This window comes from Toxotes jaculatrix, chromosome 21 (genome assembly GCF_017976425.1).
Source record: "Toxotes jaculatrix isolate fToxJac2 chromosome 21, fToxJac2.pri, whole genome shotgun sequence".
NCBI lineage: Eukaryota > Metazoa > Chordata > Actinopteri > Toxotidae > Toxotes > Toxotes jaculatrix.
In genome coordinates this window covers 7567127-7582653 of record NC_054414.1, presented here as the reverse complement: position 1 = coordinate 7582653, position 15527 = coordinate 7567127, and the positions used below count along the sequence as shown (strand labels likewise).

The following is a 15527-nucleotide window of genomic DNA, read 5'->3' as shown; positions in this document are numbered from 1 at the left end:
GTTTTTAACATTCATATGTGAACTGCCCCCCAGCAAACGTCTGCAGCGGCACAAACGTTTATGGATCAGCAAGTTTCCATTAACAAAGTTGTTGATGTTGAATGGGGGGGAGGTGGGGGGGGGCTGCTGCTGCCACGATGCCGCAGATATATTTGGGTAAATTAACTTAGCATAAAGTGCTCTGAGGCTACGGGGGTCTTTTGAGGCAGCTAAAGAGAAAGCAAGGCACCAGTCAGGCCCGAAAAGTCAATGCACATATTATGTTGTCAGTGAATATATGAAACTGTAGCTACTGGCACCGTGTCCCAATGAATAGCCTCTGTTAAACTAATTATAAATTCATCCATTTAGTTTCCTTCCAAGTAATTCCTCTGCCATCTTCAGCCAGCTGTCTGTAATTACATACACAATAATATGTCTCATTTACAGGAGTGTGGAAATTTGTTTTGTCTGAGACTTCATTATGTGCACGCTGCCAGGTAAAATGAGCAGCTCAGGGCAAGGAACAGTGGAAGTGCAGGTAGAGGAAATTGGGAAACCATTGATCTGCAACGCTAATATAAAGTAAATCATAAACACAAATAGGTCATTTAATCTTCAGTGCTTGTTTAGTGACTAGGTTTCACCGAGGCTGTGGTGAGGATTATAGTATGAAGATAAATATTAGTGTATTGTTTAGTTTTAATGAGAACATATCTGTTTAGTGTATGAGTGTAATCATTATTTTTTTTTTTGCACTTGACTGTTTCCTTGAGCTGTGGCTGCAGGAGATGAATAATCTAAGAGGAAAGACACCGATCTCAGTGCGAGCTACCAGCTAATGAAGATCAGTGAAATAGCCTGAGGACTTTGACATACATATGGCCCTTTGCCATTTTGTGAGCACTTTCAGGCTGGAAATATGCTATTATTTTTTAAATGGCTACAAGTGTGTGTCTGTGTGTGTGTGTGTGTGTGTGTGTGTGTCAGTAATGAGAAAATCAACACAGCATGTCAATCAATGAAAGTTGGAAGATGTGTTTACATTCAGACTGTTGGAAGGATGTCCCTGCTAGGAGCACAAGAGAAGTGGTTGACTGGAGGTGACTGGAAGGGTTTTCAGGGAGAAAATGGAAAACAGGCAGTTTAATAAAGGAAAAGGTTTTGACATTCAAATGAAAATACAACTCAGAAAGCTGCCGGGTGTCTGTTTAGATTTGTCACATTTCATTTGATAAACATGCCACCTTTGGTGAAGTTTAAAAAAAGCTGTTAAGCCTTTCTCATACCGGAGAACCATGATTTGACCCCTTTCCCATATTTTAATGTCATCTGAAACCTACCTAGGACTCTAGTATAATAAACAAGTACACAAATAGCTGGAACAGCATAGAATGTAAGGTAATCTAGGACAACAGGGTTCAAAGATTAGGATTTGTTCAACACCTTTCTGATACAAAACTGCATTTTATAGCAAAAAAAAAAAAAAAGAATAATAATTTCCGTAAACAGCTGGACTCTGTAGTTTTTAGCCCACTTAATCAAACAGAAGTAAATAGTGTTGATCAATACACATTATGTGCTCCAGTGAGTATTTGCAGTGGCTGGACAGTGGATGAGTTACTGACTGAAAATAAGCTACAAAGCCCGTGTTCACACTGCTGAAGGAACACGTCACCCTGTGCAATGATGTGGCTCCCTGGTTTCTAATAGTTTTTGGAAAACAGTAAAGGTCGACAGCACAGACCCAGAGGTAAACGCCACACAGCGTCACAGTAACAACACTAACCACAGCTGTCCACACAACTTTTGAAAAACATAACGCACACAGGCTAATAACAGTTGCTGAACAGTGTGATGAAGCTTTGGCTTCGATCATATTTGTTGATACTCATGGTCGAGTTGTGTTATGGCCAAGTTCTGTGTTGCAAAGCAGATCCATTGCACTGTTTTAGCGTAACATGCAATGCAACTACAATGCACCACAGCTCTGGCCAGGATTTCCACTCACACTCGATGCTTGTGGTTGATGGATGATCCAGTGGTGGTTGTACAAATTCGTGTTCAGCTGTTTGACTGCAGTTTCATGCTGCTTTATCTGGGTTACAGTTCTCTGTTCAGTTTTATTGCTGGGCCAAGTTGCTGGATGACATGTGTCATCAGGCTCCGTAGTCCAGCCACCAGGGTGTGCTAGCTAACTGCTAGTGGACAGGGGAATCACTAGCAGCAGGGCGGTGTATCAGTCTGTGGAACGGAGGCTGAGAAAATGTGGACCCTCCATGTTTCCTCTCTCCAGTGAACCTTAACCAACCCTTGAGCGATTCAGCAGCTCCACACACTCAGGCCTCTGCAACAGATGTTCTGATGTTAGAGCTAATGTGATGGTTATCAGGATATAACCTATAAGTCTGATTTCTATTTGAGGAGACAACAGTTTGGCCATGTTCCATTTTGATCTTGTGTAACTATAACTGTCTACACATATAGCAGCTGTTGCAGTAACACATTGCCACACAAACAGTAACATTACTCAGTCTCATGCTAATGTTTTTCTGATTTACAGCCATAATTGAATATTTTTCTTCTAGCAATTGAACATACATGCTATCTCAAAAAGCACATTTCCACACAGCCACGACTTCGGTTTGAATTCAATTTTTCTTCAGTGATCAAACTGAAAACAAAAGCATCCGTTTACCTCTTATAGAGAAATCCACCAGCTCTTTAAAGTCGTACGACTTTAAAGAAATATTTAAGCTAGTTACTCATTTGAAACGGCACATGTTGAGCCAAACAGGGATCCTGTGTGCTGGTGTATTCCAGTCTACTGTCTGACAGACACACCCCTCTTTCTTTTTGACCGGGAAAACGCTCCAGTGACTGAGGCAGAATGTGAGGGGCCATGTTGTGGGATGAGGCGATTTCAGACAACCAATGGGGAAGCCCCTGGTGTGGGGCCCACGGGCCTCCCGAGAGAGGCGGGATGATGGTGGTGGGGGCTGAGGTGAATGAAGAGAGTTTACTACAGGTCAGCCTCAGCTATTACCATCTGAAGAAGAATCCAGGCAAAGGATGATATGCCAGGGAGAGGACTGGAGCGGAGGCAGGACATTGTGGTGAAGCAAATAAGTGCCTCATGCTGCAGGAAATATTAGATTCCTATCAAAATAAGACAAGAAAATCAAGAGAAAACAAGGATGCGTCTCACACGCTGCTAATGTTTTATTAGAGTTCATGCATAAGTCAAACAACACAAAGAGAAATGAGAGATGAGGCAACTCAGAAAAGTAGCAGTCACACAGCACAGCCTCCCTTATCAGCATCTCTTTTCATATTATCCAGTGACATAAAAAGAAACGTATTGTTCCTCTGCAAAACAGGTCTGAGGTGACTCCGGCAAAGTTATCAGTACGCTGAGATTCAGTTACAGATCAGAGCTCACACTGAAATGAACCAGGGCGGTACCAAACAGGACTGTGACAACATGGATTCTTTAAACACGCATTTGGAGGCTTCTTCTTTTTTTGTTTTTTTTTTTTCAACTGAGATAAGCCATTTCTGCATTGCAGAACAGCTGACACACACACACACACACACACACACGTTTAACACTAAAATAAGGAAACAGAAGGAGGAGGGAAGTCTCCCTTTCAAAATGTGCAATGTTGTTGCTTCGTCAAAAGCGTCAGAAGTTAATATGTCTGTTTTGTCATCTGCTAGTCAGCCCATAAAATCATGAGTGAGTGACTTGATTAACAATATGTATCCTTCATGAGATAAAGGGGGAACAACTGGTGTGATTCTCTTACAGCTACAAATCAGTGATCTGCTCTTATAAACCATATGTTTACTATATGGAGACATTCAACCAACAAAAATACCCATGAAACCAATAAACATGACAAAGAGGATCCATTAGCCAGCAGCTAAGTATAAAACAGAAAATCTGAACTCCATCAGCAAAAACACTAAAACACTGACAATGTCTCAAAATCTCCCAAAACATTTCAGCTCATGTCCCATTTTCCTTTTCTGCAATAAAAATGATTTAAAATACTGATCTGAAGAAGAAGAAAAAAACAATAGTGCTGAATAAATTACTTCTACACCTCTGCTCAAATATTTCCAAACATTTCTCATTACTTACATCTGGTTAAGTGTTAGCTGATTTACAGTACAAGTTGAAAGGTAACGCGAGTGTCAAAGCGCACACTTGTTTTAAGCTTGTTGTGATTGTGTAACATGTTGCATGTATTACTGTCAAAAGTGTAAAATGTCTCATTTGTAGCGCTGTGTCTGCGGCGAGCTCATTTCTGAAAACAAATGTCACGCTGAAAGGTCAGGCCTTTTAAGACGTCAGCGAAAAGAAATCAAGGAGAAATGCACAAAAAAAAAAAATAATAATAATGTGCAAACAGCTTTTGTAGTGTGCTACAGAGTCCTCACAATATCCTTGGACGTAAAAGCTGTGAACTTCTGGGTTAAAGACGGAATCGGGCTACGTACGAATGACACAGTTATCCAAAATTTTCCCTCCGTATCCAGAGGAAAGCACAAGTTTGGTCCTTTAAACTCAATTTTAGAACAGAAAACATACCGTATCATTTACTCAAGGAGGAGTTAAAATCTCCAGTCAATGAGTAAAACACACCAATGACAGCATGTGACTCTTCAGTTACCAGTAACTCTGACTGAGATTCTGTTTAAAATAACATCACCACTCCCTCTTCCAAAGCAATCAATGACACAAAAATATCTTTGTATGCGTCTTCAGCACACGGATGATTACACAAACAAGAATAATTAGACCGTCTTGTTCAGCAGCTTCAGCCTCATAAAACCTCGGCAAAATAATCTCAACACATCACCAAACGACTGCGGTTAAATTTGTAAAACAGAAATCTACAACATGAGAGGACAGATTCAGAGGAAGGTCTGAAGAAGACATTTTGTGCGCAATTATGCCAATCACAAAATCTAAGTTCCCTTCTCCATCTTTCTGGTTTAGATTTAGTAAATGATCACAGGTTTACTATTCCCTTTTCTTGTGGAAAAGCTGACCCCGGTGAGGTACATCCCTATTGTCAGAGCAGCTGCAAACATAAATCCTTTTTCAGAAATCTACATTAAATCAACATCTCTTTCATACATACTGTAGCTTAAATATACACACAACTAATAAACTTGACATTTGCCATTTACAGATTTACAATTCAACTCAGACTGACTTGCAAAGGGACTGATACAAACACCAAAACGATATCCATGTAGGTATGCTCAGTGTTTCTGCCTTTAAAGAGCAATTCTGTTAATAATAACCATAACGTTTCAGTCGGGGGGGGTTTCTAATAATAATAATAATAAAAAACTTAAATGATCAGGTCTGGTCTGACTTAATGCATGCTTTGAGGGCTTGGATAGGAAATGGATTTCCTACTAATGACCAGGACTCTTTTTTTATTTTTATTTTTATAAAACATCTTATCATCAGGATTAGCTGCAACATGAAGCTCTGCAGTCCGCAGCAGGCGGAGGGAGATTCTTCACACATAAAGAAGAAGGAATAAGCAGGCTGCCTCATTGCCTCTGACACTGGTCATCGTGTGGGTGAGATCCATCGTCTGATGTCGTATCAAAATAGGACATCTATTTGGCTTAACTTATACTAATGAGAAATGAACCGAGGGTATGAATAATTCCCTTTTTTTATACAAGGATAGCATGTACAAATCTCTGTAGTGTAGCTAAACTGTGTTGTGGTGACTCAAAACGGAGCTGGGTGTGTTTTAGTGTCAGGTCAGTCTGTCTTCAGGTGATGCTGCTCGGCTGGTCGGGTCTTAGGCTGGGGGGAATCAAGGGTTAAAGGTGAAAGGTCTACATGGCAAACAAAGTGTCCCCTGGCCTGTCTGGTTTCTTGCGGCTGGGGGTTTCCTGCGCTGCACCAGGGTCACCACTGGGGGGCGACGGTAGGCTGGGCGTCATCTCTGCAGCTTTGGCTCTCTCCTCGAGGAACTTGTCGAACTCTGGAAGAATTGGGCCAAAGGAATAAGACAAGTCGAGGTCAGATGGTGAGAATATGACAGGAAACGTGATGAAAATGTAGGAGATTCATGTTCTCGTACCTTCACTCGTCACGCCCTCCTCACCTTCATCTCCTTTCTGTTGGGGAAAAAACAGACAAATGTCCCACCTGGGATTTGACTCTGTCAAACTTATTCCACCACAAAGCACCGCAAACCAATAAAAAAATCTGATCCTGTGCATGTGCCCAAAACCACTAACCTTTGTGACAATTGATACCCATTCATATGACAAATCATGAATCCCCGTCACAGTTTTCCCCGTCTCCCAACCAAAACAGCCGCATGTTACCAATCAACACAATTTCACAAATTTGAATAAAATGAGCATGAAATCTTTTAATGCTTTGTTGCTTATTCTGGACCACAACACACAAACCTATACATCTTTTCTTCTCAAGCATCACATTAAAAACTGGCTGCTGGATAAGTTTGTCCGAGTTGAGCTCAGCCTGATTATGGGACATTTGTGTGCGTTTGCATTCAAGACCTTATGCTCATTTCACAACATTTGTTCATATTAAGGTCAGTTTCCCTCCACAACACACTGTTAGTAACTTTTAAAGTGAACTAGGATGTTAAAACGTGATCAGAGAGTGAGGAAATGTGAAATATGAGAAACGTGTTATGTTCTGGCTTCAAAGAGCACTTTAAAAAAAAGATAAGGGGATACAACAGAGGAGAAAAAGGAAAGACAGAACTGCAGGCAGAAATAAAAATCATGATGGGCTCACCACATCAGTACACAGCCACTCCTCTATGTCATCCATGACAGAGGACTGGCCGCCGACACCCTACGGGGCAGCGTCAAGAGGTGGCCGGAAAACAGGGGAAAAATAAAAATCCCCACCCCCAACACAACAGAACATATGACTTAAATGAACTTCAGTGTTAACTCAAATGCAACATAAGAAAATATTTTGTGAGGAAAAAAAAAAAAAAGAAATAAAAAATTGAATGGAAATCAATGTTTGTGGATGGTGTGGCACATCACACACACTTATGAGCAGGCTGTGCACACAAAAACAAACTCTGCACATGGCAACATGCAGATTAAGAAGGTAATGCTGGTGAAGGGACACCATCCACATCAGGAAATGAGCTGCTTCATCCAGTGACGATCGAAAGTTTACTGTTTAATTCCAAAGAAAACTAGATTTTAATAATAACAAAACAACCCACGAGAAATAACTGTGCCACAGTGGGTGACAGAGCAGATTTAGTTTTTAAAATCTAAAGTGTTTCCTTTCTAACTCTTCAGTAAAGTGATATGAACAACTGACGAGAGAAAATCTATTTCAGTCTTGTTAGTAAGGCATTAACAACAACAGGTAAGAAGCTTAAGCAAAGTTAAAAACACTGGCTGAGAAATAAAGAGTTAGGATGAATACACAGCCTGGATGTTCAAGATATTCCCATTCAGCTGCAGGGTCGGTTAGAAACACAGAGAGATATTTTCAAGCCAGGTTTTAACTTAATTCCTCAATTTGTTTACTACATCAGCAGCATTCAGCTGAACCAGTTCAAGCATGTGAGAAGATGTGTGTGTTATGATGGTACAGCCCATTGCGCAGTGGACACACACATACACACACACTGAAGATGTTCTCTAAGTGGTTATGGAAGTTACAGCCCACACTGGACATATAAGCCTGTGTCACTGAGACTCACCACTCCTGCCGTTGGCTGTAGGACGTCCAGGGTGGGAGGAAGGCCGCCGGTGGCTGTGTCTTCTGCTGTAGCACTGAGACAAGACGCAGACATTGGCAAGTGTGCTGGGAAACTGTTTTGCTTGTTGCTTCCCGTTTGAAAATATGATTAGCGCTGGAACAATCAATCAAATCACTGATCAACAGAAAATTCAATCAGTTAATTGTCTGAGCCACAGTTCAAGCAGAAATTGTCTGTTTGCAGCTTCTCCAGAGGGAGGAAGCTGCCGAACAAAACAAGGGACATGAACAAGTGACAATAAACTTTGGGAACATTTCAAACATCAGATGATTAATCAAGAGAATAATAAGCAGGCTGACTTATGACAAAAATAATTATTAGTTTCGCCCATGAAAACGACAGTGGGGTTTGAAAAGCCAAACCTCATTTACATTCTGTATCGAAAACAGCACAAACTGTAAATTTCGATGCCTACAAATGAATGTAAAGAGGAATCCACAGTAAGTCTCTAATGTGTCCTTACATCTTGTGCGGTTCAGACGCAGCTCCAGTCCTGGTTTGAGCGAACACATCAAAGTCGTCCTGAGCAGGAGGAGGCTTACAGCTGGACAGAGAGCTCAGAGTACTGCTCACACTGTCTGCACCCATGTCTGAAGGAAAAAATACAGAAAGACTTCACTGTCAAGTAACCCTACAGGGTAAAACTGAATTCCACTGCTGAAACAGCTGTGAAACTGGATTGTGAGTGTATATTTTTATATAATTCTGACAGAGGTTTGTAATTAATAAGAAAAGCTTTTGCTATCAAAGAGGTCCAATGCAGAATTATGTCTAAATCGTGTCTACAAAACTCTGCAGCCGTTCAGATGCAGTAGATAAATGATAGCTCACCCTTTTTTGTTTTTGTTTGTCTAAATAACTGCTCCCTCTAGATGGATAAGATATTCTGTATCAGAAGGAGAACAACTTTTTTTGTTGTCTCAATGTGAACATTTGTGAAATGCCTGAGGTCAGAGATGCATACCAAGACCGGCCAGGCGAGAGGCTAAGGTGGCTGGGGAGGAGGGCCTTCCTGCAGGGGCTGTGATGGTGGGGGGCAGGCTGGTCGGGGCAGCGTTGGGCATGTTACTGACCACGGCCGGGGAGCCCGGCCCGAGGTCTATCAGGTTGTCCTCTGTGGCCTCACTCAGGACCTGGTGAAAGTGGAGTGATGACACACACACTTTAGCTCTTGTTTCATGAAAGAACGGAGAGAAGGATTTAGGGTTTGTGGCTCGTAAGGAACAAAAAAAATCCCTTTGTGAGAGGCTGGGGAAAGGCAGGGTCATACAGTACGTAGTCTCTTGACTGTTCGAAACAAAAACAGGAAATAAATAATAAACAGAAATTGTGGTCTAAATGTAAAAAAAATAAAGGCACAGTGCATAATCAGAATATGTACAAACTTGGACAACTTGTTGGTTAGCTTCAGGAGAGCATGAAAATGTCTGATTGAGGGTGGCACGAAATTAAATAACCTTCAGAAAAACGGTTTCTTAAGGGGCTCAAAAAATATTGTTTTACATTAAAGACACATTTAGTTTTCCATGATGTTTACTTAGAGGACATGGACAAATTCACCATTCAATACTGATTTGTTGTCAGTTAGTGATAGATGGTTTATCCATACAAACTAAACAATCCCCTTAAGAAGGCAGCAATACAGCAGGGAAGGAGGAGGGAAGACTGGATCTTTGTGGTCTGGAGAAGCTGCTCTATCACGGCCATTTTGCAAATCTCAAAGCCTGACTGTTTGAGATAATGCAAACACATCACAACAGTGACTGTGTCGCTGTCAGTCCACCTCCAGGTTCATCACATCACTGGCTACTGGGGGCTGCATTGTCAAAACATGCCATATGGGGGTGAAAGATACTGGTGGAGGCTGGGCCCATATTATTTAGCCATGTTTCAACAGTTGCTGTGGGGGGACACTGGTCATATAAGGGACAATATTTTCATACTTGCCTGTCTCAGCTAGCCACAGAGACAGAGGAACAGAAAAGAACAGAAAGGAAGAGACAGTGAATACCATTAACATGCCTGTGCAGGGACACAATGTAATGGCATGAACCTATGGATAAGATATACCATGCCTAATTAACTGGAAACCCAAGGGAGAGGGGAAAATGTTTCAAGAGCTCCATCATGTTTCATGCTTTTCATCAGATCTCTGGAGGTGTTTTCAGTATCTAACAACAAGAAACTGATAAAAGGTATAAAGCAAAGAGAGGTTCTACCATTAGCAGCTGCAGGCATGGACATTCATGGAAGCAAAAACCAAACCATAGCTGGTGATAAAAGTTGTTTTCAATCTAGATTTACACATTGTATTATCTGTTGGCAGACCAGTTTGGAGCCTTGCAAGACTGGAGTGGATGTCAATAAAGCTTTCACAAAGACTGACAAATCGAAAGCGTTCAGAAAGCAGTGAGAGGGGAATCTGTTAGATGTGATACAAAGCTCAACTTCCAACAATGCTGTCGACCTGACAAAGTACCCTTTTTGGAGCCTGCCACTCGGCCCTCTCCAAAGCTGTGGCTGGACTGCCCGTTGTATTTCATTCTGGCATGGATAAGACAAGTGAATATCTAAATTGCAATGACTTTGCTTTGTATAGTCCCAGTCATTGTTTCCCATCACTTGGAAAGGACTTAAATGCAACAAGCCTGCTTTGACTGTGTTATGTAAAGTCAGATTTATGTCAGAATATTCAAAACATGACCCATAAAAATAAACATGCTTTGCATTTTACAATCAAAGTAAGTCTTTGTTGGGTTTCCTGTTTCATTACGCATGTACATCTGGTAAATCACTGACAGATAGCGGCACCTGAAAGACGCTGTAAAGCCTGACTGGTGATGTAACATGCAAGGACACACGACTGACACTGAAAGGTGTGGACAGCAAAGAATGAGAAAAGATGAGCAGAAAATAAACATGACATGAAGCAACTAGTGATGCAAACATCGGGCGTTTCACCACCTGAGGTAACTGCTGACTCACCCCATTGTTGACACTCTGAGCTGAAGACCTCCCAGACCTAAATCTCTCATACCTGAGGCAAAAGACAGGGCGACATGAAAGAAATGAACAAGAACCCTTTAGTTTACCTAACCAAAACACTGTCAACGGAAACATGAGTTTTAATGTGTGTGCTTGTTTGCTCTTAAGGATGAGTCTGCCCCTGCATTTGTGTGTGACCTTATCAGTGTTTTCTAACCTTTCGTAGCGTAAGAAAATGTTGTTGAGGTCGTCGTTGACATGCAGTAGCTCCTCGGTCACGGCTTCATTGGAAACACAGGAGATGAGCTCCACTATTCTCTGCTGCATGGCTCTGCAAGTCCTGTTCAGCTCCTAAGAACGTACAAACACACATGAACAAAAGATGGTCTCAGGTTGCAGTTTTCTTAACAAACAAAAAATACTAGTTTTTTGTATTTGTTCATTCACACACTTCAGAATGCAGACGTATACAGACACACATAAGTGGTTCCTTGCCTGTAGTAACTCATAGTCTGAAGCGTCCTCCTGTCCTGGGACCATCTCAGTCAACATCTCTGACATCACCTTAGTGTTCCCACGAACAATGTCCAACTCGCTGCGCAGTCTGCAAATCTGAATGAAACAGGGATATATGAGTCTACAGTTAGACGACCAAGACGACAGACGACCAAAAGTAATGGATAAATGGCTGAAATGTCCAGCTTCTGACAGTCCAAATGGCAGCAGTACAAATACAAACTCGATTAAACACTGGCTGTTCAATTGTATGGAAAGATTTTGGAATGATATCTAGTTTTACATAACTAATAGTGTTAAATAATAGTCAGCTTAGTTCCTTTGGACCATGACAGCTCAGGGGGTATGCCGGACAAAAAAAAGGTTGGGATTAGGAGCCACTGGCTTAAGACGTGTCCACACCAAGCATATTTGCAGCAGCTGATTCAGACTCTGGAGTGTTTAATCATCTGGTTTGGTTTGTTTTTTTGACAGGTGAAGTCAATGCTATTTTGACTAGCATGACACAAAAAAAAAACCAAACAAACAAAAAAACCTGAACATGCAGGCACCTGTCCTTTTGTAAGGGTTGTTACAAGGTGTACATATGTGAGGCAACTGTTCAGTTTCAGTGTGTTTATGGGAATAACACTGTACCTGTTCAGGTGTAGGATTGATAGATCCAGAGGCATGAATATTGGGGACCTGAGGGTTAGTGTAGGGTGGTGGGACAGTCGGAGGTGTGGGCTGAGTAGTGGTGCTGTATTTGTTCAGGGTGGAGTCACCCTCTGGAGCAGATGCAGACTAGAAACAGCAGAGGAAGAGACAATTTACATAACAGAATCTGACAGATTAACTAGAAAGACAATCTTACTATGCTTAGTGCTTAATGTGATGCCTCCTACCCGCTGAGGTGTGTGTATAGGCGACAGGGTCTCTAGGTCTGACATGGGGAACTCGATGCCTTTCCTCTTTAGCTCCTCATAGATTTGGACCACCCCTGTGAGGTCTGGACTGCTCCTGAATGCATCAGCCCATGCCTGGAGAGTGAAAAATAAGAGTTAAAAGAAAAGAGAGGGAGAGTCTGAAAAAACAAAAAAACAAAAACGGGTAAAGGGAGGGCTGACACAGCAAACAAAGCAAGGGATGTCAGAACAGTAAACGAGGCCTGTTCTCTGATCATTTCTGTTTGTCTGCCTTGAATACATTCAGTCAGCAAACCACAAAGCTCTTGGCTTCTCTCTCTCTCAGCAGCGGGCAGGCTAAAGCTAGACTGGAACATTACAACAGTTCAACACATGACACACTTTTAAAAAACAAGTGCACAAGGACTTTGAGGGCACTCTTGTTCTGCTAAGTCACCGCAAACTGCAAGACAGTTTGATCTATATTCAAATTTCCCTAACAGTTCCTTTCTTGGTTGAAATGTGTCTGAAAACAACAGAAAGACTCTGCAAAACCATATGAAAAACCCATAGTCTAACCAAAGCTTAAGAGTTTGGCTGGAATTTATCAACTTAGTCTAAACTAATAACTGTGCACACATGCTCACTCATTTATCAACTTCAAGGTACACACATTAACACCTGAGAGTTGAGACAGGTGGTAAGGGAGCGGCAAAACACTGCCGCAGTCTGCTGCCAAACTGGGTGTTATGCAGCCTGCTAAAAGTAATGTCAACAATAGTCTAGTTGTGTATGTGTGAAGGGAGTGCTGCTCAAAACATTTTCCCATACAATTTTCCCAGCTGACCCTCCAGTCACAAACTTGTTTGTCTAACGACGAGCCAAACAAGAGGCAATTAGATTCCCTCCTCTCTCTCACAGGTACTGTATGCTCCCCTCTTGGATCCAAGCTGTGGCTGTGGTCACATGGTTCCCCTGGAGGAAATAAGAGCAGCCCACATGAGCCTCGCAGGGTTACCCGAGCTGTGACAGGTAACTGGAGCTGCTCCTGGCTGAAGCCCTGGAGACACCGTACCTGAAGCTCTGCCTGGGGATGACAGGCCACCTCCTGGACTGTTGCACAGCCCCACATACTGTAATAAACACCTACGCTAAAAAACTCACGTCACCGCTCACTGACTGACTTGATCAGAAAACACCAGTTTTTGCTCACATTCATGTCCACGGATTATAAAAGAAAAAATATATCGATTCAGTATCTGTCATGGGAATAAGTCACCAGGGTTTATGACTTGCACTGACTGTGTAGCATGACACAATAACCTACAAACCTGGACTAGATGCATGCAATGTTTCTGTTATCTTACCTGAATGAGGGCGAGTACTTTATCTTGAACGATTGTAGGTGGGTTGTTTTTAGGGGAGATGATTTTAACAAGCACGCCATCAACAAAGTCCCTGCTAGTGACTAACGCGTGAAAACGATGGCCGCAGTTCTTCACACACGTCTCCAGCACCTGATGGATGCAGAGATGAAGCAGTTTTCAGAACATGAAATGATGCAGTTCACACTGTGAATCGAATGCCACTATAGGCACGTCCAGAGTTGTGCTACCCAGACACAGGATGGAAATGATGGACTGGTTTGCAAATTCTCTGTGAATGCAAATTATGTGGTACCATCAAGTGACCTGAAGTGATTCGTTCTACACAATGTTGCTACGTGACTACATGAGTAGTGTTTTTAATGCTGTAACTTGTAAAAACAGTGTAGCTGCCCTCCTGCTGTACACTTTAACTCACCGTTAGAGCCAACATGACTTCTCTATAGTTCCTGTTGCCATTCAGCCTCTTCTTCACCGCTCTAATGGCATCTTTTGGCCTGCACACACACAAACAAACACACAAGTAAAAGCACACATTAAACACACAAAGACAGCATAGTACAGTATGCCCATAGCTTTTTAATGGACCGATAAGACTTGCGAAGCAGAAGAAACACAACTACCAAGAATTTAATGACCAAAGGCTTTAAGGGGCATTCTGAATGCCACAGTGACTACCAGGCTGAAGCATATGTCAATGATTTCTTGACTTTTCGCAATCTCTGGACTGACACTCTGATTGTTCCACTGTAAGGCAGAAATAATTAACTTTTGAATTCTTTGACTACTTCTAACAGACCAAACAGATCACATCAGCATCACAGTACTGGGCGTAGTGCATTCCCCAGAGACCAGAAAGAAGTAGAGTCAGACATCTTTTTATAGGCTGCTGATATACAGTACATTGCACTTGGCTAGACCCACCTAAGCTAGTTTACAACCTACTAATCAAACAAGACCTGGACTTCACACACCAGCTTAAATATACAGTACAAGGTTAATAGAACAGTGAGATAAGCAAAGAGGCCTTGCACATATCCACCTCACTAAGCCAAAGCTAGGCTACTTCTCTTAGTATGACACAGGAAAAGAAAAGATAGGACTGACACTAGCTATCATGCTGCAGCAATGTATTATATAAACAGCACAGTAACGTGGAAGACAGAATCAAATTAGTACATATGAGGGAGTTAATCAGTAACATATAGATATTCATTGATTTTCTCTGGGTACCCACCCATCCTCTGTTTCATTGATGATGTCACATATTTCCATGTTGAGGGTCCAGTCTTCACTTTGCAGGGAGCCATCAGTGGCTCTCTCTGCAAGACACATACAGAGATCATAAAGGCTGAGAAAACAACCTATAAAGACGCTTCTGTAAAACACAGAAGCCCAATTATATGACGATGACTGGTGGCTAGCTAACTGTTAGCCGGCTTAATTATACGCCAGCCTGTAAGATATAACTTACTGTGTTCGTTAATGTTTTTAGCGATGACCTAAGACTTGACAGTGGCAGGAAAAAGACATTTAGTTTGATAACGGTACCGCTAGCGCAGTGACAGCAGATGTTACCGCAACTACTAGTTAGCTAGGCGGCTAACGGAGGCTTTCCAGCTGTAGTGAACTCATTCAGGGACGATAGCATGCTAAAGGTAGCAAGTCCGTAAATGACTATCGCACAAAGCAGACACATTTCCAGGACACACACATCAAGTTGCAAGCATTGTCGTTTTCTACATATCTAGTTACATACCAATGCAGTGCCCCACTGGGGTACTGTAAGGATTTCCCAAAAGGAACTCCATCTTGCTCGACAACAAACAAGTCAGTCCATGGGATGATGATGATGATACATGAGGAAACGTCCGGCAAATCCCGCCCACAGAGCAACGTAATTGGCCAAGAAATCCTGACCTTTAGCGTGATTGGACAGTTAGAAGACTCATCATGAGAGTTGGGCG

The 15527-nt window shown here is 42.0% G+C and overlaps 1 protein-coding gene across 2 annotated transcripts; it reads right to left on the bottom strand.

Annotated features, from left to right (window-relative positions):
* Window positions 1–3186: 3186 nt before the first annotated feature.
* On the bottom strand, window positions 3187–15419 carry tom1l2 (target of myb1 like 2 membrane trafficking protein). Of its 2 annotated transcripts, XM_041067227.1 has the most exons (15): window positions 15320–15419; window positions 14798–14882; window positions 13979–14057; window positions 13543–13692; window positions 12176–12310; window positions 11928–12074; window positions 11271–11387; window positions 10993–11126; window positions 10776–10827; window positions 8755–8923; window positions 8254–8380; window positions 7731–7803; window positions 6794–6853; window positions 6102–6138; window positions 3187–6002 (listed from the first exon to the last, which is right to left on the bottom strand). In XM_041067227.1, exons 1-15 carry the CDS (start codon window positions 15369–15371, stop codon window positions 5854–5856), a joined length of 1566 nt encoding a protein of 521 aa, XP_040923161.1. In that variant the 5' UTR covers window positions 15372–15419; the 3' UTR covers window positions 3187–5853. The 2 variants fall into 2 exon arrangements, with proteins under 2 accessions (XP_040923161.1, XP_040923162.1); XM_041067228.1 differs by lacking the exon at window positions 6794–6853.
* Window positions 15420–15527: the final 108 nt, after the last annotated feature.

What these genes read in the sequence shown, in the direction of transcription:
- tom1l2 (XM_041067227.1), bottom strand. Translation starts at nt 15,371, where the DNA reads ATGGAGTTCCTTTTGGGAAATCCTTACAGTACCCCAGTGGGGCACTGC. An exon ending in ATCAATGAAACAGAGGATGG is followed by an intron (nt 14,058 to 14,797) that starts GTGGGTACCCAG and finishes GTGTGTGTGCAG; the next exon opens with GCCAAAAGATGCCATTAGAG. An exon ending in AAGTACTCGCCCTCATTCAG is followed by an intron (nt 12,311 to 13,542) that starts GTAAGATAACAG and finishes TTCACTCTCCAG; the next exon opens with GCATGGGCTGATGCATTCAG.